The 25,046-nt window shown below is 41.2% G+C and overlaps 1 protein-coding gene across 2 annotated transcripts in view; it reads right to left on the bottom strand.

Moving 5' to 3' along the window:
* The window catches only part of GUCY1B1 (guanylate cyclase 1 soluble subunit beta 1), a 63,234-nt gene extending 43,667 nt beyond the window's left edge, over nt 1-19,567 (bottom strand). Inside the window, exons 1-2 of one of the 2 annotated variants that reach the window (XM_027567207.1) lie at nt 19,380-19,567; nt 18,678-18,751 (exon numbers count right to left, since the gene is read on the bottom strand). In XM_027567207.1, the coding sequence (XP_027423008.1) occupies nt 18,678-18,751; nt 19,380-19,382 (77 nt within the window). In that variant the 5' untranslated portion in view covers nt 19,383-19,567. Of the gene's footprint in view, nt 1-18,677; nt 18,752-18,993; nt 19,082-19,379 lie in introns of those variants that run through there. The other variant, XM_027567208.1, reaches the window with a different exon arrangement.
* Nucleotides 19,568-25,046: the final 5,479 nt, after the last annotated feature.

The raw sequence follows: 25,046 nt of genomic DNA, 5'->3' as shown, positions 1-25,046 counted from the left end.
GTGGAGTATTAGTCACTCAGTCGTGTTTGACCCTTTTCAATCCCATAGACTGTAGCCCACCAGGCTCCTCTGTCCATGGGATTCTCCAGGCAAGAATAGTGGAGTGGGTTCCCATTTCCTACTCCATGGGATCTTCCCGACCCAGGGATCAAACCCGGGTCTTCTGCATTGCAGAAGGATTTTTTACCATTTAAGTCACCAGGGAAGCCCATTTTTCTCAAACCAGCATCTAAAGAGGAGGAAAAAATCCATCGTTCAAAACACTGCCTGAGGTGTCAGACACCTTGTCTGGGTGAGACACACAAACACAGGCGGAGCGCGCATCTGCACCTCTGATGCCCAACCCAGCTGTCTCAGCCCCGAAGCTCCGGGAGAGGGAAGCTGGGTGAACTGTCACCTCAGGAGCTGGGACAGCTCCTCCATGCCACCCCGCAGCCTCAATGCCTTCTCCTCCTTGAAGCAGAGCTGTCACAGCAGCCACCTGTGGCCATGACACAGTGTGTGCTCCAAACAGCAGGACAGCTGATGTTCAGGTAGGATGGAGATTCCCCCAGACACTGTGTGTTCTGCAGAGTGGACCATGTATATACCTGCAGTTCCACATAACAGTACATGTAGGACGAAATGCATGATTTTGGTGGGCACGGAGATATGAATTTCAGAGCCCAGGACTTACCTGTCAAATGAACTTGGACAAATCACAGAAAGCATGTGAGCATCTCTCTCCAGGGAGGGATGGAGTTTGGTATTAGCAGATGCAAACTATTTTATACAGAATGGATAAACAACAAGGTCCTATTGTACAGCACAGGTAACTGTCCTCAATAGCTTGTGACAAACCAGAATGGAAATGATATATATATATAACTGAATCACTCTGCTGTACAGAAGAAATTAACACAACATTGTAACTCAACTATACTTCAATATAATAAATTTTTAAAAACCCCTCTCTTCTGAAATGAAACCAATAATATAATCCTCCTTCCACAGCTGTAGAGAGAGGATGAAAGTATGTTCTAAGCTCCTGAAGCATTATGTGTCTACACTGCGCCAATATTGAAGAAGGAAATGGCAACCTACTCCAGTGTTCTTGCCTGGGGAATCCCATGGACAGAGGAGACCGGCAGGATACAGTCTATGGCCTCACAGAGTTGCACACAACTGAGCAACTATCACTCACTCACTCACTGCTAATATTATATTCAAGTTGTTTATGCTTAAAAATAATTGTATATAACACAACACATACCAGATCATACAGTTTTTAAACCTCCTTTTTGACTTACTATTTGATGGACATCCTTTCATGTCAATAAATATATTTCTATACCTTGACTACATAAAATTGCTTTGGTTAGGCATGTTGAAGTTTTAGTCGATATTAAATACTTTTTTTCCACAAGCCCAAACAAAATCTTGCAATCAGTATCTTTGTAGCTAATATTTCTATTTCTCTATGAAAATTCTAGGTTTAGAATTAAATTCTAATTTATTCTAGAATAAATTCCTAGAAATGGAATTGCTGATTTGCAGAATAGAGTCTAATTTTTCTCATTTTACAACTAACATTTTATTATGAAACAGCATTGGTCAACACACTGGAATTCTGAAGACTCTGATTTACGGTATTTCTTTTTTTTTTTTTAATTTTATTTAACTTTACAATATTGTATTGGTTTTGCCATATATCAAAATGAATCTGCCACAGGTATACATGTGTTACCCATCCTGAACCCTCCTGCCCCCTCCCTCCCCATACCATCCCTCTGGGTCGTTCCAGTGCACCAGCCCCAAGCATCCAGTATCGTGCATCGAACCTGGACTGGCAACTCGTTTCATATTTGATATTATACATATTTCAATGCCATTCTCCCAAATCATCCCACCCTCTCCCTCTCCCACAGAGTCCAAAAGACTGTTCTATACATCAGTGTCTCTTTTGCTGTCTCGTATACAGGGTTATTGTTACCATCTCTCTAAATTCCATATATATGCATTAGTATACTGTATTGGTGTTTTTCTTTCTGGCTTACTTCACTCTGTATAATAGGCTCCAGTTTTATCCACCTCATTAGAACTGATTCAAATGAATTCTTTTTAATGGCTGAGTAATACTCCATTGTGTATATGTACCACAGCTGTCTTATCCATTCATCTGCTGATGGACATCTAGGTTGCTTCCATGTCCTGGCTATTATAAACAGTGCTGCGATGAACACTGGGGTACACATGTCTCTTTCAATTCTGGTTTCCTCAGTGTGTATGCCCAGCAGTGGGATTGCTGGATCATAAGGCAGTTCTATTCCAGTTTTTTAAGGAATCTCCACACTGTTCTCCATAGTAGCTGTACTAGTTTGCATTCCCACCAACAGTGTAAGAGGGTTCCCTTTTCTCCACACCCTCTCCAGCATTTATTGTTTGTAGACTTTTGGATCGCAGCCATTCTGACTGGCGTGAAATGGTACCTCATAGTGGTTTTGATTTGCATTTCTCTGATACTGAGTGATGTTGAGCATCCTTTCATGTGTTTGTTAGCCATCTGTATGTCTTCTTTGGAGAAATGTCTGTTTAGTTCTTTGGCCCATTTTTTGATTGGGTCATTTATTTTTCTGGAATTGAGCTGTAGGAGTTGCTTGTATATTTTTGAGATTAGTTGTTTGTCTGTTGCTTCATTTGCTATTATTTTCTCCCATTCTTTTCACTGTCTTTTCACCTTGCTTATAGTTTCCTTTGTTGTGCAGAAGCTTTTAAGTTTAATTAGGTCCCATTTGTTTATTTTTGCTTTTATTTCCAATATTCTGGGAGGTGGGTCATAGAGGATCCTGCTGTGATGTATGTCGGAGAGTGTTTTGCCTATGTTCTCCTCTAGGAGTTTTATAGTTTCTGGTCTTACATTTAGACCTTTAATCCATTTTGAGTTTATTTTTGTGTATGGTGTTAGAAAGTGCTCTAGTTTCATTCTTTTACAAGTGGTCCACCAGTTTTCCCAGCACCACTTGTTAAAGAGATTGTCTTTCCTCCATTGTATATTCTTGCCTCCTTTGTCAAAGATAAGGTGTCCATATGTGCGTGGATTTATCTCTGGGCTTTCTATTTTGTTCCATTGATCTATATTTCTGTCTTTGTGCCAGTACCATACTGTCTTGATGACTGTGGCTTTGTAGTAGAGCCTGAAGTCAGGCAGGTTGATTCCTCCAGTTCCATTCTTCTTTCTCAAGATAGCTTTGGCTATTCGAGGTTTTCTGTATTTCCATACAAATTGTGAAATTATTTGTTCTAGCTCTGTGAAGAATACCATTGGTAGCTTGATAGGGATTGCATTGAATCTATAAATTGCTTTGGGTAGTATACTCATTTTCACTATATTGATTCTTCCAATCCACCATTACTATTCAACATAGTTTTGGAAGTTTTGGCCACAGCAATCAGAGCAGAAAAAGAAATAAAAGGAATCCAAACTGGAAAAGAAGAAGTAAAACTCTTATTGTTTGCAGATGACATGATCCTCTACATAGAAAACCCTAAAGACTCCACCAGAAAACTACTAGAACTAATCAATGAATATAGTAAAGTTGCAGGATATAAAATCAACACACAGAAATCCCTTGCATTCCTATACACTAATAATGAGAAAATAGAAGGAGAAATTAAGGAAAAAACTCCATTCACCATTGCAACGAAAAGAATAAAATACTTAGGAATATATCTACCTAAAGAAACTAAAGACCTATATATAGAAAACTATAAAACACTGGTGATAGGGTATTTAATAAAATATAAAAATTTTTTAATTAAATATATAATAAAGAACAAATTAACTCATGCTCTCACTATGCCCTACGTTTTTTCTTCCAACTGGAATAAATCAAACATAAATTTTTGTAATGTACTTAGATTTTCAGAAACAGTCATCAATTCATAACTGTTAAACAGAATACAAAATTCTGCATAAAGCAGAGAAATGGCCATTTCCCTAGAAATCCCCTAACCATGAGTCAATGCATCACTCTTCTTTCTATTGCCTTAATAAAATAAGTACCCTTATCTTTTAAGCCTTACTTCCTGGAATAATCAGCCCAACATGCTCCCTGGAGGGAGCCTAAAGTATAAATAGTAGTACGTGAAAGGAAATAATCACCCTCTCAAAAATTTCACACTGAATTCCGATAAATTATTCAATAAACTTAGTATTCCTTATTTGCTTTCATCTCAGAAATCTTTGGGTCACCCTTTTTCTTTTTTTCCCCTGGGGGAGAAGTCTTGCCACAAATAACTGAATATCTATTATGCTCCATGCACTCTTCAGAGCATGTTTAATGTATCAATGAATGAAACATAAAGATCCCTGTCCTCCTAGAGTTTACACTTTAGCTGGTGGAAACAAACAATAAGCATATGTTATTAAGGTCATAGTGTATAGTGAAGTCGCTCGGTCGTGTCCGACTCTTTGCAACCCCGTGGACTGTAGCCTACCAGGCTTCTCCATCCATGGGATTCTCCAGGCAAGAATACTGGAGTGGGTTACCATTTCCTTCTCCAGGGGATCTTCCCGACCCAGACATCGAACCCGGGTCTCCCGCATTGGAGGCAGACGCTTTAACCTCTGAGCCACCAGGGAAGTATTAAGGTCATATATTATTACAATCTGTATAAATTATTATGTTTACATAATATATATGCAAATTTTATAATTTATTATGAGATCAGGATGAAGGGACAAGTGGGGATGTAGGAGGAGGGGCAGGATGCAAGGGTATGTAGTGACCATGCGAGGCATCCTGAAGTTATGTCCGAGCAGAGGCTCCAGGAGACCATTTATGTCTAGGATCTAATCTCTCTGGACCCAGCTCAATTCTTTCTGTAGCCCATTCTTCAAATTCTTCCCTTTTCGGAGTAAAAGCTAATTGAGGATATTACAAACATTTCATTGATAATTGGTTTCCTCCATTAAACTGAGCAGGAGAATTTACAGTGCAAAAGAAGTAAATATCCAAAAAATTACTCTCCAGCAACTTGCACTGGAGCCAGTAGACATTTTGAGAGAATGTCTCAATTCTCAACACTGCTTTTCTTCTAACTTAAAGGTAAAGTTAGGCTTGTTCAGACTCTATGCTGCCAAACATTTTGGCCTCTAGAGAGCACAGATGGATAACAACAATCCCTCAGATGTACCTGATCTCTGAGGGAAGAAAATGTGTTTTCACCAGCTACCCAGAATCACAGAGGGTGACCAACAAATGTAGGAAAAGTTGGGATGTGAGCTACTATTCAGATCACATGAACACCGTCCATAATCCAGGTAATATTACCTTATTCTCTGTCCTTCACTTTCTCATCCCACAACTTTCAAGTGTTTTTCTCATTAAAAGCAAAGGATCAATCAAACATACAGATACATCATTTCTAACAATATTTGATTTATTTTTTACATGTAGAGTTCCTTTTGTGCTTAAATTACCCAAATTCGGCCATATACCTTGACCAAATTTTATAGACTCATTGTTTGTTCAGAATATATTTTTGAGCACCAACTTTGTTTTGTATGTTGATACATTTTAAAGCATACTTTTTTACATGTGAGGAAAACACAGGCTTCTCTGAGAAATATGATAGAAAACTTTCCTGAAAATGAAAGACTTTTTCTCCTCCAATGATTTTTAGGTGACAAAAAAGTATGATATCAAGCCATAGGCAAATTGGTTTAAATTGTATTCAATACTGTTTATCTATCAAATGGCAATCAATGAAACTGCTATCATCAAATGATCTGGGTTTGTGTGATTACATTCTGTTGTTTCCCATAATTATAAAAATCCCTTGGATAAACCCAAACAAATATAGGTTTCCACAATTTCCAGTGTGACTAACAGCAGGGTGTGTTATCTTTACCTGTATACTTAACAATTGTTTGGGGGTTAAGCATTAGCTCTTTCTGGCTAGCGCATTATTTTATGAAAGAAATCTGCAGACAGTGATAAATATTTAGAGAGAGCTTTGTTTTAAGTTGGCCTAAGTGAGTCCAGATGAGGTAAAAGGGCATTTTCTTCAACCAAGTAAACCCAGATAGAAAGATGATGACCTGGTTTCATCTGCATCCCAGGTCACAGCCTTCCCTTGCACAGCAGGGGGAAGAAGGACCAGCCTCACCCCATGTCCCCAGAGGACGCGCAAGCTCACTCCTCATAGGCAGAACCAAGCAACAGCAGCACAACCCATCTAGGGAGAGGGCTCTTCACACACTCAATGCCCCAAACATCTAACTGGCAAGAGTCAGAAGGTGGGGAAGACGGAGCAGGGAGCAGGAGGAGGACAAGGAAACATCGAGTGGAAGAAGGGGGGAGGGTCCACTCAGCATCCAAACCATTAAACCAAAGCTGTACGCAATGTGTCATTAGCTGACAGAATGCATGACTTCAGGCAGCCAAAACAAAGCAAGCTCCATCTCTCCAAAGAGCTTTAAAAATAAAGTCCTGACTTTCACCTGGAGACAAAACAGGAAACAATTCTATTCTATACATTTGTGGCCATAAAAAGTATTTGAAAATTGAGCCTGTGCCCATGAAAAATTTTCCCAGTAGCAACTGATTTCCTACTTACTTTTGAGATGGCTATTTGCTGGAATTTAAATTGATCATTTACTTACACAAATTACCTTTTCCCACAAGGGCATGTTTATTATGGTAGGATTTTTGTGGTTTTGGTTTTGTTTTTAATCACTAATGTCTAAACACAGGTGCTTAGATTAGAATATGCACTCAGTGAATGTGTGCATGTTTTAAAAGAAATGAATTAATTAAATATCCTCCACACATTTCCAAACTTCCTACCAAAAATCAAACAATCAAACATTACTGGTAGAAGTCCAATTTATTCTCAAACTGAGGGATGTCTTTACTATTTATCTTTTTTAAGTAGGTATAAAAGCTGTGAGAAATATCCAGGCAGCATTTCTCAGAACTCAAACCTAAGGGATTTTCCTTGCCTAAGGGATGTGAATGGACAGAAACTGAATTCATATTCTGACGCTGAGTTCCTGCTATTATAAAACTTTCAGGTAAGTTAAGTATACTACAGAAACTGGGGGCTAGTAGGCAAAGAAGCTTCCTAGGGAGGTGTGAGAACAGGAATTCTAATACCAGAGAGGCTAACCACAGGCGTCTTGAATACAGGAGTCTCAAAGTCTGGTCTCAGGCAGAAAAATCAGCTCATATCAATCAACCCGACTCATGACAGCTCCCAGGGCTGCTGATCCTATAAACACTGTTACCCCACCACAAGCTGTATTTAAAGACAGTATGCAGAGTCTTGACAATAAATCCCAGGATGGTCTGTCTAATTTACAGAGAGGTAAGGACATCCTCAAGGCTGGGTTGTGTCCAATCATTAAAATTAAAACCTCCCACCATGAAGCACAGATAATAACTACTTATGTCATTTACAAATTAAAAATCTACACTGCTTTTCTGGGAGCGGTTGTGAAGTATTAACGGCCCCTCGATTTTCAATAGCATGATCTGAAGATTCCCAGAAAGTCTGAGTCCCGAAAGTGAAAGTGAAAGAAAGTGAAAGTGAAGTCGCTCAGTCGTGTCCAACTCTTTGTGACCCCATGGACCGTAGCCTATCAGGCTCCTCCATCCATGGGATTTTCCAGGCAAGAGTGCTGGAGTGGATTGCCATTTCCTTCTCCAGGGGATCTTCCCGACCCAGGAATCAAACCCAGGTCTCCCGCATTGCAGGCAGACATTTTTACTGTCTGAGCCACCAGGGAAGCCTGAGTCCCTAAAGAAGACACTAAGTTGAGGGGATTTGGAGGAGAGAGGCCTTATGCTCTGACCACTCACCAGATGGTGCAGGTCAGTCCTCCAAGGCCAGTGTCTTCATTCATCCAAGTCCCGTAAGTGATGACAGTCATCCTTTCACAGGCAACACAGGTTTAACCAAAGACCCACTCTGGATACATAACGGTATTTTTTTCTGACTATGTCCAGTGGTGGCACAAGACAATCTCATAAGAAAATTGTCCCAGTTCTGAAAACACAATCTCAAACATTTCAAAGGAGCCCTGTTCAGCAGCTTCATAAGACAAATGACTCCTTCAGCCCTGTGTGTCCTTCATCCTGAACTCTGCTCACAAGCACCACAGCTCAGAGTGTTTCCAAAACCGCACAAGCTGCTCAAAAGTCCTGAGTCTCTGATATTCTTTGTAGATGTAGATGTTCTATTTCTGAGTACGTGCTAAGTCGCTTCAATCATGTCTGACTCTTTGTGACCCTATGGACTGTAGCCTGCCAGGCTCCTCTGTCTATGAGGATTCTCCAGGCAAAAATACTGGAGTGGGTTGCCATGCCCTCCTCCAGAAGATCTTCCCAACCCAGGGATCAAACCCAAGTCTCTTATGTCTCCTGCATAGGCAGGTTCTTTACCACTCGTGCCACCTGGGAAGCCCTATTTCTGAGTAAATCCACCTTTAAAAATGTAACAGCCACATGTACCTGCACAAGCGCGTGAAAAGTATAGGAAAACAAAAACAAAGACGGTAGTAGTAACACACATGTATGCTGCCCATCCTCATGCTATGTTGTCTTTGGAAAAGAGAAACTTGTTGAGTCCTTCGTGTTTACGGGAAAGCACATAGTACTATCATTACAAGCCCACCTGTGCCCCAGTCTCTGCTCTGATGATTAAGACATGGGTGGCTTGAGGTAGGAGTTAGTCATGAAGCCTCAGTTCCCTCATTTCTAAAATAAGAATAAAGAACAAATCTGTCCTCTAGGTGGGCGTGAGGATTATGTGAGTTAACAAGAACAAAGCCTAAAAAGGACCACGACTGCAGAACACATGGTGAGTGTCCTACGTACATGAGCTGTTAGAGTCAATACTGCAGGTCCTGGGGAGCATCCTCATCCGGTTTCAAAATTTACTTTCAGCATCATAGACATCTACCTACAGTCTGAAAGTGAAAGTGAAAGTCGCTCAGTCATGTCCGACTCTTTGTGACCCCATGGACTACAGTCCATGGAATTCTAGGCCAGAATACTGGAGTGGGTAACCTTTCCCTTCTCCAAGGGATCTTCCCAACCCAAGGATTGAACCCAGGTCTCCCACATTGCAAGATTCTTTACCAGCTGAGCCACCAGGGAAGCCCATCTACAATCTAGACACGGCCTTTAAACAGAACCACACAGGCCTGCCTTTGAGACACTTGCTAAAGGAGTCAGTCTTGTCCTGAATCCAACCCAGTGTCTTGAGGGTTTATGCAATTGGTAATCCAAAAGCAGTGTTCTTAATCCTTTTATTATATCCATGTGTGAACTCTGACCCTTCCAAATAGAGATGTTATAATTTACTGCTATATCTTCTGCTATTGCTTATATAAGAAATGCCCATTTCAACAGAGCTTATATTTTATTAAATAGAAGCTGAAGATGTCACCATTCTGACATAGTAAATCCTTGTTACAGGAAAGAAATACGTGTGATACATACAGACGTGCTCTATTCTCTGAAAATCTGAAAGATAATTAATGCACATATATTACACACACACACAGAGGCCTTCTGCTAGCTATAGATGCTACAGCTTGGTGGGATAAGACAGAGAGCAATCAAATAACAGCACAAATAAGTAAGTAGAAACTTGTGCGCGTACTATGAAGGAAAAGTACAGTTCTGGAGGTGAAAGAAGCCATACCTTAAGTAAGATTTGTAGAGGTGGCGCTAGTGGTAAAAGAATCTGCCTGCAATGTGGGAGACCCGGGTTCAATCCCTGGGTCGGGAAGATCTCCTGAAGTAGAAAATGGCAACCAACTCCAGTGTTCTTGCATGGAAAATCCCATGGACAGAGAAGTCTGGTGGGCTACAGTCCATTGGGGTTGCAAAAGAGTCGGACACGACTGAGCACACACACAGACACATAGAACAGACATGTGGACATGGGTTGGGGGTGTCAGACGAATTGAAACAGTAGGATTGACATATCTCCACCAATATACATAAACCACAGCCAGTGCGAAGCTGCTGTATAACACAGGGAGCCCAGCCTGGCACTCTGTGACGAGATGGCAGGGGTCAGGGGGGGAAGGAGGCTCAAGAGGGAGGGGATGTATGTATACATACGGCTGATTCACTTCATTGTACAGCAGAAACCAACACAACATTGTAAGACAACTATACCTCAATTTTAAAGATAAAAATGTAAAAAATAAAAAAGTAAGATTTTTTTCTCACCTCCTTAAGGCTGGGAAATATTTTCATTTGGGGGCAGGAGTGGGGAGCATGGAGTGAGACCCTTCCAAGCACAGGTGTCGCCCTCCTGGATGGGAAAGGTCAGCCTGGTTGAGGAACTTGAAAACTGGTTTGAAAACTTGCCCACGAGGCTAGGGTGCTGAGAGCAAGTGGGGCTTGAGGGCTGATCGTTCCCATGTTTGGCTGATTTGAAGACTGACCACAAAGAATCTCTGTGGTCAGAGGAACAAGGTAGCATTTCATGACTCAACAATAAGTGGCAACAGATCAGACTCTCCAGCACAACCAAATGTACAGTAACAAAAAGGAACAATAAACGTGTCAGAATGTTTCCCTTTCCAGGTTATAAAGGACAACATGAGGGATCCTTGTGGTGATGGAAATGTTCTGTATCTTGACTGTGGTTGTGGATATGTGAACCTGTGCATGTGATAAAATCAAACAGATACACATAAAGGGTTTTAAGTAAAACTGAAAAATACGAATAAGATGGATGTATTAATGTCATTATACTACAGTTTGAAACATACTAGGGGAAAGAAGGTCAAGGTTCATGGCTTCTGACCATCAATTCTTAGTACTGCATTTGAATCCATAATTATCTCAGTAATTTCAAAGACATTAACTTTGAATTAATTTCATTAATAAACTTTCAATGAAAAAATTTGTCGGGCCTCTCAAGAAATACTGATCCGTTTCCTTTTAAAATGCGTGTCAGATCACCTCTTCCTTGTTGTGTCTTATATTTCTCTGAAACACCTTTTAAAACCAGTATACAAATAAACAGTTCTCTATCTTTGATTAGTTTCACTGTTCCTACTACTTTGCTATTATAAGGGACTGTGTTCAATATCGTTATGGTTAAATCCTTCTATATACTTTAAATTACTCTTTAAGCTACATTCCTATAAGAAAAATTTCTGTATCACAATAAAATTTCTTACACATAAAAAAAAGTTTCCCTTTTTCATATAGTAGACGCCTCTAATCTCAGTATCAATATAGAAAAAGCCACTCCACTTGGCCAGACATAAACAGAGACACTGTTTCCCCTGTTTTCTGTTGAATGAACAAAGAAACAAAGCAACGATGGAAAAGCCCCCCGGCCCTATATCCTGGCAGTCATCAGCCTCTGAATTGGGCCGGTTCTAGAGTTTTCCTTAAGTGTGTTTTCCTGGTGATGTCTGCACAGTATCAACTATGACCATCACTTTCCAACATACTGACAAGAAACATCTGCAAGACCTTCTCACTCTGGAGAGCAGCAAGGGAAGGAAGGACATTGTTTGTGGGGACCAGGACCAAGGTCAGTCAATGTTCATCCATGCAGGTCTGGGAATGAGAGGGGAATACAGATCCTCAGGCCACTCCTCAGCCGCTCCTGTTAATGGACAAAGCTCCTCCTCTGACACGTAATTAAGTAATATGCATCTATGATTTTTTTTCAATTTCGCAAAGATGACAGATATAAGGAAAACAAAAACCCAGATTGTTTGGCTGGGGGATACTTCAGACCATCAAAGAAAGGCCCTGAGATTAGGACCTCGGGTTCCCTGGGGGTCATGAAAAGGGGTCTGCCCTAAGCACCCAGTTCCACAGGCGTAGGTGGCTTCCAGTGGACGCATTGGGCCTCCCTCCACCTTCCAGGCTGACCAGCAGGTCTTTCTAAAGAAAAAGGTCTTGATTGTAACAATTATCTAGTTCACCTATTTTTTAAAGCAATGTATTCATTTATTTGTACTGAGGAAGTTTCTGGGGATGAAATGAATATGGCTTCATGTTTGTATGTCACTTCATTAGCTCCTATTTTGGTATTGTGCCCGTGGTTCAGACAGTAAAGAATCTGCCTTCAAAGCAGGACACCCAGGTTCAATCCCTGGGTTGAGAAGATCTCCTGGAGAAGGAAATGGCAACCCACTCCAGTATTCTTGTCTGGAGAATTCCATGGACAGAGGAGACTGGTGGGCTACAGTCCATGGGGTCACAAAGAGTCAGACATGACTGAGCAACTAACACTTTTCACACTTTCTATCTTAAAAGGAACAGAAGATCTGCCATCAGAAGAGCAGAGCCTGGTCTGAGTCTACAGTTTTCTGACGTCATTCCTTAGACAGTCATTCCACCTCCTGAGACTCAACTTTATCATTAAACAAAGAGCACTGAGCTCACTTATTTATGTAGAAAGTAAAACAGACAAACTCAGAGAAACAGTGTAGAGTGGTCAGTAGGGTTGGAAGTGGGGAAACAGGGAGGTGTTGCTCCAAGAGTACAGACAACCAGTTACAAGATGAATAGGTCTGGGTATCAGTGCACAGCTTGGTGATTACAGCTAACACTGTATCCCAGACTTAAACACTGCTAAGAGAGTAGGTTTTAAACCTTCTCACCACAAAAAATAGTCACTATGCCACAGGATGGAAGTTTCAGTGAATATTATGGTGGGAATCATTCTGCAATTTAAAAATGTGTCTAAACCATACATAAAACACATTAAACTTACACAGTGTTATGTGCCAATTATATCTCAATAAAGTTGGAAAAAAATGAGCTAGAAAGGCCTTTCTTACTTCAAATGGGTATTGTGGCACTCATGTGAAATTAGTGAGGAGAGGACTTCGGAAATTTTAAACAGCTTTTATAATAAAAAGGATTTAATATTTTAAAACCCACTTGAGCAAGAATACAGGAAGGTATAAAAATTTAATTATATTGCCACGGGTATATGAAAATCTGATTAAAACAAGGCAAAATATGGTACTTGACTTGGTTTTGTTTTGATAAAATGAATATTAAGAGCATACGAGGACTTCCTTGGCAGTCCAGTGTTTAAGACTCCACACCCCCAATGCAGAGGGCACAGGTTCAATTCCTGGTAGGGAAACTAAGATCCTGCATGCTGCATGGTACAGCCTAAAATACAAAACTAAATCAAAAAAAGAGCATATAGAAACAACCTAAGTGTCCATCAACAGATGAATAGATAAAGAAGATGCAATATATATATACAATGGGATATTACTAGCCATAAAAATGAATAAAATTCTGCCATTTGCAATAACATGGATGAACTGGAGGGTATGATGCTCAGTGAAATGTCAGACAAAGAAAGTCAAATACAGTATGTTATGACTTACACATGGGATCCAAAATATTAAAAACTAATGAATTAAAAAAAAAGAAAAAGAACATACACTGCATCTTCAAATAACAGATAGAGACTGGGAGGTGGAAGAATATAATGTAGGATTGATTCCAAAGTAAAGCTTCAGCAGAAAAACATCATGAGATTAAGTCTTCCCATAATGTACAGAAGGGGGAGAAGTGGGACCAGTCAGACGCAGAAAACTCGATGGGGGCCATCATAGTAAGAAATGAAAGTGCTCAGAGCTGGGAAGGAGAAGATGAGCATTTCAGAGCACCTCAAATCCAAAGGGCAGGTACCAGCTGCATGAGATGGAGAAAGGGAAAGAGAAAGTCAAATGACAAGAAGTCACTACCTGTCCTAGAGCAATGAGTGCACACTTAAACAGCTATAGTATGCGGAATCAATCAGTTATTGTCATGTAAGGGTGCTTCTTATCTTTCAGGGGACCTGGAAAGGGAAAACCTGAAAACTCTGGTTCTAGAGTAACACAAGTAACAGCTACCATTTACTAAGCACTTATTCATCAAGAACTGTGTTAAGCACTTTGCAGACATCATTCAATATAAAACCCCATGAAGTAGTTATTATCCATTTCCTTATAGAGTTTAGTCTTGGGAAGTTTATGCAACTGGGAAAGTCACATATAACTAGCCTACAGCCAAGCATCTGCTTACATGAACCATAATGATTAATTCGTGATTAGCAAATTCACCAAGGAGCATTATTTTCAAAACTGGAAGATCAGAATATACTGTCCAACAGCCAAATGTTTCCACATTTGAGTTACAGGCAAAAAAAATCAAGATATAATAAGATTAGAAACAGTCTGATATCTCTAGACTGTATTTGAAAGCAAGGATTATATCATACACATTTTGGCGGAAGCTTTCCAAATCAACATGGGTTTCCTTTGTGAAAAAAAGAAGATGAAAAAGAAAGATAGAGCACAGGAAACTATACTCAGTATTTTATAATAACTTGTAAGAAAAAAAGTGTCTGAAAATGAATATATGCTGCTGTTAAGTCGCTTCAGTCGTGTCCGACTCTGTGTGACCCCATAGACGGCAGCCCACCAAGCTTCCCCGTCCCTGGGATTCTCCAGGCAAGAACACTGGAGTGGGTTGCCATGTCCTTCTCCAATGCATGAAAGTGAAAAGTGAAAGTGAAGTTGCTCAGTCGTGTCGGACTCTTAGCGACCCCATGGACTGTAGCCTACCAGGCTCCTCTGTCCATGGATTTTCCAGGCAAGAGTACTGGAGTGGGTTGCCATTGCCTTCTCCGAAAATGAATATATACATACACACATATATTTATGTATAAATGAATTACTGTTCTATATACCTGAAATCAACATGAGACTGTAAATCAACTATACTTCAATTTAAAAATGCTAAAAAAGAAAAGAAAAACCAAAATAAACAAAAACTAATACATAAAACATGGAAGTTCTGCCACTCTTTGTTCTCAATTGCTATTTGGAGGTGATTCTATTCAGCCTTTTTTTTTTAATTATTTTTTATTGGAATATAAATGATCTTGTTTGCAAAGCAGAAACAGACAGATGTAGAAAACAAATTCATGAATACCAAGGGGGAAAAGGAGGATGGAAATAATTGGGAGATTGGGATTGACATATATACACTATTGATAGTATGCATAAAATAGATAACTAATGAAAATCTACGGTACAGCACAGGGAACTCTACTCAGTGCTCTGTGGTGACCTAAATGGAAAGGAAATCCAAAAAGAGGGGATATATGTATATGTATAGTTAATTCACTTTGCCGTACAGTAGAAACTAACATATCATAAACTTTCTATTCTCATTACTCAAACACTTGACTATGCTCCTTAAAAATAAGCTTAACTAGAGAATGAAAGAAGACTTGAGTCAATGAATGAAAAAAGTATGCTGTCCTGTATAGGTAAATCACATAAAAACATACCAAATACGTATGCATTCTTTACACAGGGGAGTCATCTTCCTGGCAGTCTTCTAGAGGAACTCACTCCAAAACTTATCAAGTAACAGAGCCATTAGTTCATTTCCAAATCTCATACCAAGATTCTGAACCCAGTAGTTTGAATCAATGTTAGTCTAGCCAGGGTCAATGGCAGGGTGACAGAAATGGTTATTAAATTACATATTTAGGTGCTTTTCTAATATATACATATATATATATTAGATATATACACACATATATACACACATATATCCTGGTTTCATGTTTTCCTGAAACAATGATTGATATTTCTCATCACTTAGGAAGCATGGCTTCCAGAAAGGGCCATCTCAAAACTGAAAGGAAACGAACAAAACAGGATCTGAGGGAGATTCAGAAGTCTCTTTGGCTTTTTTACATGCAGTTATGATCTAGATCAGAGGGCAAACGACAATCCGTGAGTCAAGTCCCACCCACTGCCGGGTTTTGCCATTTTGGGATCTAAGAATGGCTTTTACATTTTTTAATGGTTACATTTTAAAGATGATACACATAATATCTTCAAAATTGACTCTTGATCTGCAACACTTATAATATTTACTATCTAGCCCTTTAAGAGAAAGTTTGCTGACCCTCAGTCTTGACAATCTTTCTTTTTCTTTAACAGTGGAATTTAAAATTCTTGTGAAATGGTTATACTGTTGGTAAGAGTGTAAGTGGATAGGGAGTTTACAATGAAGTATTTCTGGCTCTTACCATTTAGGATTTTCTGTCTGGAATCTGTTACTTTGGATTTTACTTGTCATTAAATGTTTGGTACCCTTTCTGAAGAAGGATGGATGGCCATTTCCTCCTACACCAAAAGAGTATGATATGAAATTTTATAAACATCAATTTAGATAGCTTTTCACAGTGCAAAAAGTAAGCTAGAGGAGTTTGGTATTTACTGAGATGAAAAAAAAAGTGTTTTTCATATATTCAGTTTTCATAAAAAGGTACAACTGAAAGTATCTTGGACCCATGACTACAGAGATCCTCCCTGGAGTAGGTGGTGAGGTCAGAGGAGAACTCAGAATCTCCCAGGGAGCATTTCAAAGTTAAACCCTGCCAAAGTCTCCCATCCTGGCCCAGGCAGTGAGGATCTCTGAGGCTCTAAGCAAATACTCTTCCAGGGATCCCTCAGGGGTCCCAACAATGAACTGTTCTAAGGCCCTCCATGCAGAAAACTCAGCAAGGTTCTCTCATCCGGATACTAAATTGTATCCAAGACAAAATGGACCCTAACAGGAGGGATGCTGAAACCATACAAAAAAGGCAAACTTAATACCTGAATTGCAAACACTAGTAAAACTAATAGCATTTCTCTTGCAGGGGCACATAATCCTTGAAAAAGGTTCATATGATTTGCTCCATTTTACCAGAAAAAAAAAGAATGTTTCATCTGATTTAAATTATTAGCACTTAAACAGATGAAGAATACTGTTTGATGAAACTTAAAAATAAATTCATGAGTTAGAAGATATTGATGTTTAACTAAAATTAATACATTTGTAAAAAGAATGCAACAACATTCTTAGTGTGATTTGGCAGAGTTAAGGTTTCACATCAAGGGAATTTGTAAATCGTTAGATATTTCTGACCACCTCTGTGGAAAATATGGCCAGTATAAATGAAGCACTTGATAATTTTCATTTCTAAATTTCCTACACTTTTCTCTATGAAGTACAATTTTTCATTTCTGTATTGGACTTCATCAAAATCTATAATGAGGAAGACACATGTTCTAAATCCAATTATGCATAAGACTGTTTAACCACAAGAGCTATCCTGTGCTCTGAAAATTCTGAATATATTCATTGTCATCACACATCCACTAGGAAATTTGGGAATTTCTATCTTATGGATGAGAAATTACCACATGGTTGGTATACATGATGCCTTCATAAATTCACAAAGAAAATGACTTTAAAATAGTCTTATACATAGGTTACATTGTGAAAAATCTTTCTCTTGATCCCTGCCTCTCTGTAACTATCTGCCAAGCAAAGTAAAAATTATGAAGGTATTAATAAGGTAGAGAGTTCAAGTCCCAAAGTAAGCTTTAGTGCCTAGATTCTTATTTGATTGACCCCCATAATCACAAAACCCCTACTTCTCTTTATAGCATGCAGATGCACTCCGTGGTAACATAAACGGCTCAGGGAACACGAAATAATGCTCAAGGATACTGACCCAAGGGAAGGAAAAGTTGCAGTCTACTGCTATATATTTAATTCTGGTAATTTCCATAGAAACAGATCTGTGTAAGAAATCACTGTCGTGCAACTTCATAATACAGCCTGTTAGAATTCACCGCCACTAACTGTAATATACTTAGGAAAAAACAGCATGAAAGCCATCACCTACTTGATACAACAAAATGAAATCAGTAAGCACAGGAAAAGGCAGTAAATAACAGTGTGTTCTCTGTCCACCTGGGTACCACTCTGCTGCTGCTGCTGCTAAGTCGCTTCAGTCGTGTCCGACTCTGTGCGACCGCATAGACAGCAGCCCACCAGGCTCCCCCGTCCCTGGGATTCTCCACTCTCTGTCCCTCTAACTGAACATGACAGTTACAGGGCTGTCCCAAAATGCAAGTCCACATAATGGTGGCTTTTGATGTGGCTGCTTGGTTGTGGTCAAACCGTACAAGTGAAAGGCAAATTCTACCAGAGTGAGAGAGAGAAAAAGATCTCTGTTGGACTGAAATGCTCAAGGTGTTCAGAGAGCTGGTGACCGTCACTGCAGCAGGTTGAAACCCCCAGTGGCTGCGCTGTTTCCGTTCACATCCCAAGCACTGGGCTCACAGCTCCAGACGAAAACTAGGATACCTTCCTGCCTCACCACGGTAATAGAAACCAAAAATAAACGGGGCGGGGGATTCACTTTATTTCAGACGAATAAACGAGGTCGACTCACAGTTGCTCGATAGGCAGTCTCAAAAGTGAATTTCAGCAGACGGAAAAGGCTTCCCTATTTATCGTACAAGTCTGCAAACTGTGTGAACGACCAGCGAGCCGTCTTCATTCGTTCCTGCGGAGGCCTCTGCGGTCCCCGGGGCCCCTGCGCGTGGGAGCCTCCCGGGCTCGGAGCCTGGGAGCCGCCAGGGCACGGGCAGCGCGTTCCCACGCTCGGCCGGGTTGAGAGGCCTCGGTGACCCTGGGGATCCTTACCCCAGGGCCGCCCCGCCCCACCCAGCCACCCCCGGCCAGGCTGGGGAGCGTGGGAGCGCGGCTGCTCCGAGGATGCGCGCCTCGGGCAGGAAGTGGGGGCGCGGCGGGGCGCGGGGACCCTACACTTACTTGATGTCTTCCCACACCTCAGGGCCGTAGTTGCGGATCACCAGCAGCTCCAGCGCGTGATTCACGAATCCATACTGCGGGACAGGAAGACCCGAGAGTCAGGGACCGGCTGCGGTGGGAAGGGGATTGGGGGCCAGGCCGCCGCAACTGCCGCCACGGCGCCGGGGAACCTAGTACCCTGCCCCCTTCTTCCGCTCTATTTGAGGTCCGGGTGCTAAGGAGGGGTAGTACAGAGGCGCAACCTCCGCCCCATTCAGGGGCAGCTCGTCTCCGTCATTGTCAGCCCCATCCCCAGGCCACCCCCTCCCACGCTCACCTGTCCCCGCGCCAAGGCAGGTTGCGCCCCAGGAGAGCTCGGCGGAGGGGGCGCGAGCCCGACGCCTCTCCGGCCGCAGCGCCCAGACCCACACACGCGGGCCGGCCCTGCCCGGGCGCCCCTGCGCCTCGGCCGCTCGTCCCCTTCCGGAGCTCGGGAAGGCGCGCGCCGTGCGGACACCCGGGAAGCCAGGCACCAACCGCCCCCGCAGCTAACCCCCGACTTTCCCGTCTACCCGCTCTGGATGCAGGCAAACGCAAGGCCGCCCCGCTGCCAGCGCTGCGCTCCCGGGGCCCCCAGCGCGCTTCCTCGGCGCTCGGCCGGTTCCCTCAGGCAGCCAGGCCCGGCTGGCGGGAGGCGCGGTCCGAGCGGCCGAGACCACTCACCATGGTGTCAGCGCCGGCTCGGCCGAGGGACCCAGGGGGTGGCGGCGACCCCGCACCTAGCCCGCGCCCCCGGCCCGGCGCGCCCTGATGGCCACCTCCCTGCAGCTACCGCGAGCGGAGCCGAGGGGCTGCCACCGCCTCCCGGCTCCTGCCCAATCGGCGGCCGCGGAGGGAATTCGGATGCTCCGGTGCCGCCGCGCTCCCGCGCCTGCCCGCCCCCGCCCCCGCCTCCGTGACGAGGATTGAGGCCGCAGCAGTGACGGTGGAGAGGCCGCAGCCGGGCTCGGGCACCGATTCTGGGGCGGGGAGAACGCAGCTGCTGTGGTCTCACCAAATGTATTGTTACGCAAAAATATGCCCTCGGGGAAACACATACTAAGGAGGGGTGTGTGCGTGTGTGTGTCGTTTGCAACGTGTGTGTGTGTCGTTTGCAACGTGTGTGTGTGTCGTTTGCAACGTGTATGTGTGCGTATGTCGTTTGCAACGCATAAGCCTTAAAAGGAATACGCCCTCGTGGTCGGCATCCTCCTGTTTATCATCTTGCTGCAGATGAACATTTCCTTTGTGGCTTGTTCCCTCAACAGTTTATGGCAAGCTGAAAGCTAATAATACTCCCCTTAGCACATTTCACTTTTCGTCAATGAGACGAGCTGAGTGAGCCAACTAAAAATTTCAGTACTGTTGTTTGGGTGAGCGCCTGTCTAAATCAGCTCTGCCGCTCACTCAACTGCCTGCCAGGTCCAGGGGCTCCATCCTGATGGAACACCTGACCCCACTCCACAGCGGGGAGCCGCGACTCAGAGAGTCCGAAGTTGGCCAGTCATAATTTGGCCTCTGTTGCTGTTTCTCAGAGAGAACTGCTGAACTGGAAAAGGCACAGTACCGAAGGAACAGACTTTTAATTATATAGCTCGTCGTCTCCTTTCTTCCAGGTACTTGGGTTAGTTAATGCCCTGAGCCCCACTGCAGGGAAAAGATGAGCCAGCAGGAACTGTCTGCTGATGAGAACTGTGCCGGAAGTGCATGGACACAGTTGACTGGGGTTAGGTCAAGAGTAGGGAAGAAAAGGCAAGCCTTGCTTCCAGTCACCAGTGTCAGTGGAGCCAAGAAGCCAGGATGAGATTCTGTGATGAGAAAAGAGAAAAATGTCACAGCAATAAAAGTTGTACTGGTTTCTGTTACCAGAGGCCTACGTTGAAACATAATTGATACAGAAATACTAAACAGCAAACAAGATGAAGAATAACCTGTAAAATACTCATTTCTATTACTAATGATGGAATTTTTATAAATCAGAGGCTTTCATACATACAAGCTTTCATACTTATATAATTATTACAATGTTGAACCGTTTTTTAATATTAACTTAATTTTTAACCATTAAAATAGACCATTACTCCATACAATCATGAAAAAGCTAGATACATAATGACACAGAAAGATGCACTGCTGAATAAACAAGTGACACATGTATGTGATCACCTTCAATTTTTGTATATAAAATCTTTGTATAGAGTAAGGTGCAATTTGTATAATAAGAGCACACATATTGATATAAAGGTAACTTTCTGGGACAATGCATAGAAAAGCTTTGCAATCAATATCTATCATCTGTTACTAGAACCAGTGGTTGAAGGAAAAAAGATTTTAACTTTTTGTATCATGACTTTCTGTACCTTTTTATTTTTTCTATGCAGATATAATACTTTTTTTAAAATTTTTATTGGAGTATAGTTGATATACAGTATTGTGTTAGTTTCAGGTGTACAGCAAAGTGAATCTGTTATACATATATCCACTCTTTTTTTAAGATTCTTTTCCTAAACAGGCCATTGCAGAATACAGAGTAGACTTCCCTGTGCTATACAGTAGATACTTAACAGTTGTCTATTTTGTATGTAGTAGAGTATATATGGAGAAGGCAATGGCAGCCCACTCCAGTACTCTTGCCTGGAAGATCCCATGGATGGAGGAGCCTGGTGGGCTGCAGTTCATGGGGTTGCTAAGAGTCTGACACGACTGAGCGACTTCACTTTCACTTTTCACTTTCACGCATTGGAGAAGGAAATGGCAACCCACTCCGGTACTCTTGCCTGGAAAATCCCAGGGACAGGGGAGCCTGGTGGGCTGCCATCTTTGGGGTCGCACAGAGTCAGACACGACTGAAACGACTTAGCAGCAGCAGCATATATATGTCAATCCCAATCTTCCAATATATCCCTCCCTGATCCCTTATCCCCTTTTAGCTATATTTATTTTCTATATCTGTAACTCTGTTTCTGTCTCATGAAAGTGAAAGAGAAAGTGAAGTCGCTCAGTCGTGTCCGACTCTTTGTGACCCGGTGGACTGTAGCCCACCAGGCTCCTCCGTCCACGGGATTCTCCAGGCAAGAATACTGGAGTGGGTTGCCATTTCCTTCTCCAGGGGATCTTCCCAACCCAGGGATCGAACCCAGGTCTCCAGCATTGCAGGCAGACGCTTTAACCGCTAAGCTAGATAAACTCATTTGTTTTCCTTTTTTTAAGATTCCACATATAAGCTATATCATATGATATTTGTCTGTCTGTTTGAGTTACATCACTCACTATGACAGTCTCTGGTTCCATTCAGGCTGCTGCAAATGGCATTCCTTCATTCTTTTTTAATGACTGAATAATATTACATTGTGGGCTTCCCTGGTGGCCCTAGTGGTAAAGAACCTGCTTGCCAAAGCAGAAGACAAAAGAGACGCAAGTTTTATTCCTGGATTGAGAGGATCCCCTAGGGATAATCCCCTAGAGCATTCCAGTATTCATGCCTAGAGAATCCCTTGGACAGAGGAGCCTGGTAGGCTACGGTCCATAGGGTCACAAAGAGTCAGACATGACTGAAGCAACTTAACACACATACGTGCACACAGTACTCCATTTTATATATATATATATATATATAATATTATATATTATATATATTACTAGAGAAATACATTATATATATATATATATATATATCTCACATCTTCTTTATCCATTCCTTTGTTGATGGACATTTAGGTTGCTTCCATGTCCTGACTATTATAAACAGTGCTGCAGTGAATACTGGAGTGCATTTGTCTTTTCGAATTATGGAGAAAAAAAGTCTCTTCAATAAGTGATGCTGGGAAAACTGGATAGCCACTTGTAAAAAAATGAAATTAGGACACTCCCTAACACCATACACAAAAATAAATTCTAAATGGGTTAAAAACCTAAATGTAAGGTTCTTAGAGAAAAATATAAGCAGAACAATCTTTGACATAAATTGCAGCAAGATCCTCTTTGACTCACCTCCTAGTGTAATGAAAATAAAAACAAAATAACCAGATGAGACCTAATTAAGCTTAAAAGCTTTTGTACAGCAAAGGAAATCATAAGCAAAATGAAGACAACCCTCAGAATGGGAGAAAATATTTGCAAACAAAGCAACTGACAAGGAATTAATCTCCAAATATACAAACAGCTCATTCAGCTCAATATCCAAAAAACAAACAGCCCCATAAAAAAATGGGCAGAATATCTAAATACATATAAGAAGATGTATAGATGGCCAAAAAGCACATGAAAATTGCTAAACATCACTAATTACTAGAGAAATGCAAATCAAAACTACAAGGAGGTAACACTTCACACGGTCAGAATGGCCACTGTCAAAGTATGCAGATGTAATATTTTTGTAACTTGTTCAAAAGACTTTTTGTTATCTCTCAACCTGTCTTCTTCTGAACAGAAGTTGTGTCTCAGTCCAGAGCGTGCTGCAGTGCAGTGGCCTATACCTTAGACTTTGCAAGTAAAAGGGAGAGAATATAGCACTGTTGTGACGGAAAATCAGGGAAGTCCACCTAGACAAAGACACGAGAAGTGAGGGATGAGCACCCCTGCCAACTATTTCTTCTCCCTGAATTCACCCTGTAGCCTTCATGGCCCCGTTTGTCAGCAAATTACAATATTTTATATTCTAATTATCTTATACTCACCTGAGTGTAAAGGAAACCTTGCCAATGTTTGTTTGGCCCACAAATAATACAGAGCACATGACGTTTAGGAAGAGGGAACCTCCCAGCCATGAGGGGCCCCAAAGGGGTTATAGGCTTTTGCAAGCACTTCCCCATTGTCACTGCTGTTGACAAAGGAGCAGAGCAGTCAGGTCACAAGAAGATTGTCCTGTGTTCTCGGAAACAATCTATTACTGCACTCCGGTCTGGATGGCCAAACTGAGGAGAACCAGCTACAGAGGAAAAGGAGGCGCTTGGGGAATGTTTAGCCTGCCTGGAGTCAACATAAACTATTTGAGATCAATCTAATGCATGAAAAATAAATAAGCAAAAAGCTAATATGTGGCTTTCCAAAGTGTCAGCTGAAATGACTCACATTTTCAGCTAATAACAATAAATGTGTTGGGTAAGTTAAACATTAAGCTATTGAAAGCATTGTTCCCAAAGCTTTTCCAGTGATGGGAAGATACGTACCTTGGGTTGGAGATAAAGAGGAAACAAACCTTTGGGGGTTGTTCTTCTGTCTGTGCATTGTTTTTCAGAGCTTTTTGGTGTTTTGCCAGTTTTTTTCACCAGGGAATTAAGGCTTCTGTTTTTGGATCCTGTTGTGGAGCATCATGTTCTTTAATTTCAGTGATTCCTTATACATTTTACTTGGTACTCATATGCTTCTTTCATCTGCATGGCTCAGAGCTCAGTTGTTTTTTTCTTCATGAAGTTTCTGGTGCTCAGTGCTCGGTAAGCACAGAGTAATCACCTCTCCCATGATTTTCGCTAATACAGTCACTCAGTACTTATAGCAGAGAATGCAGAATTCTTATGAGCAAAGAGAAAAGTAAGTTCTGGATGATGTTTTATTTGACATGGTTCTGGATCAATGGAAAACAGAGATTCAATAATTCAGATTCCTAAAGCAGTGACATTCAGATTTCCTTTTAATTTGCAAATTAACTGCAAGTTTAGTTACTTGAAAAAGGTATTTTGAAGAGCAAAAGAAACACTTTCTGAAGTTACTTGTTTGTACCAAATTCCTTTCAATGTTTATTGTGCCATTGAAATTTATAAACACACATACATATATATATTTGAATATATATATATTCATATATAATATATATGATATATATATAATATATATACATTATATAAATATGTATGCTATATATAAGATATATATAAAATAAAAGTAATACTTGAACTCCATAAATAAATGGAAAGAAATTAAAAGAGAATTTAAAGTGATGCATCCTGCTGATGTTATAATAATTAAAAACTTTAAGATAAATGAACTCATCGCCTATATTTGGAATATATATAATTAAATAAAATACATTATATTCCTGAGGAAACTTATGAAAACCAGATTCAGCTCTCATGTTATGCTTCTGGAGTCAGATTAAAATAAAAAGTAACTGGTCGTACCTTGGCCACAGTCCACATTTATAGACTTTTTTAATAAAAATAGATTTACCATTAATATGTCAAAGATTCAGCTACTTTGAGCTTTGAAACATATTTTAAAGGCCATTCAGTAGAAACTTTCTTTTTCTATATCAGGAAACCTTTAAGCACTTTGCTTTGTTGGGGAACAATGAAAATTTTAAGTCTCAGCCTTTTTAAGAAGTAATAATTAGTAAAGTCATGAATTATTGTTCTC

The sequence above is a fragment of the Bos indicus x Bos taurus genome, chromosome 17 (genome assembly GCF_003369695.1).
Source record: "Bos indicus x Bos taurus breed Angus x Brahman F1 hybrid chromosome 17, Bos_hybrid_MaternalHap_v2.0, whole genome shotgun sequence".
NCBI classification, from domain to species: Eukaryota; Metazoa; Chordata; class Mammalia; order Artiodactyla; family Bovidae; genus Bos; species Bos indicus x Bos taurus.
The sequence above is the reverse complement of the archived record's forward strand: the minus strand, read 5'-3'. Positions and strand labels throughout refer to the sequence as shown.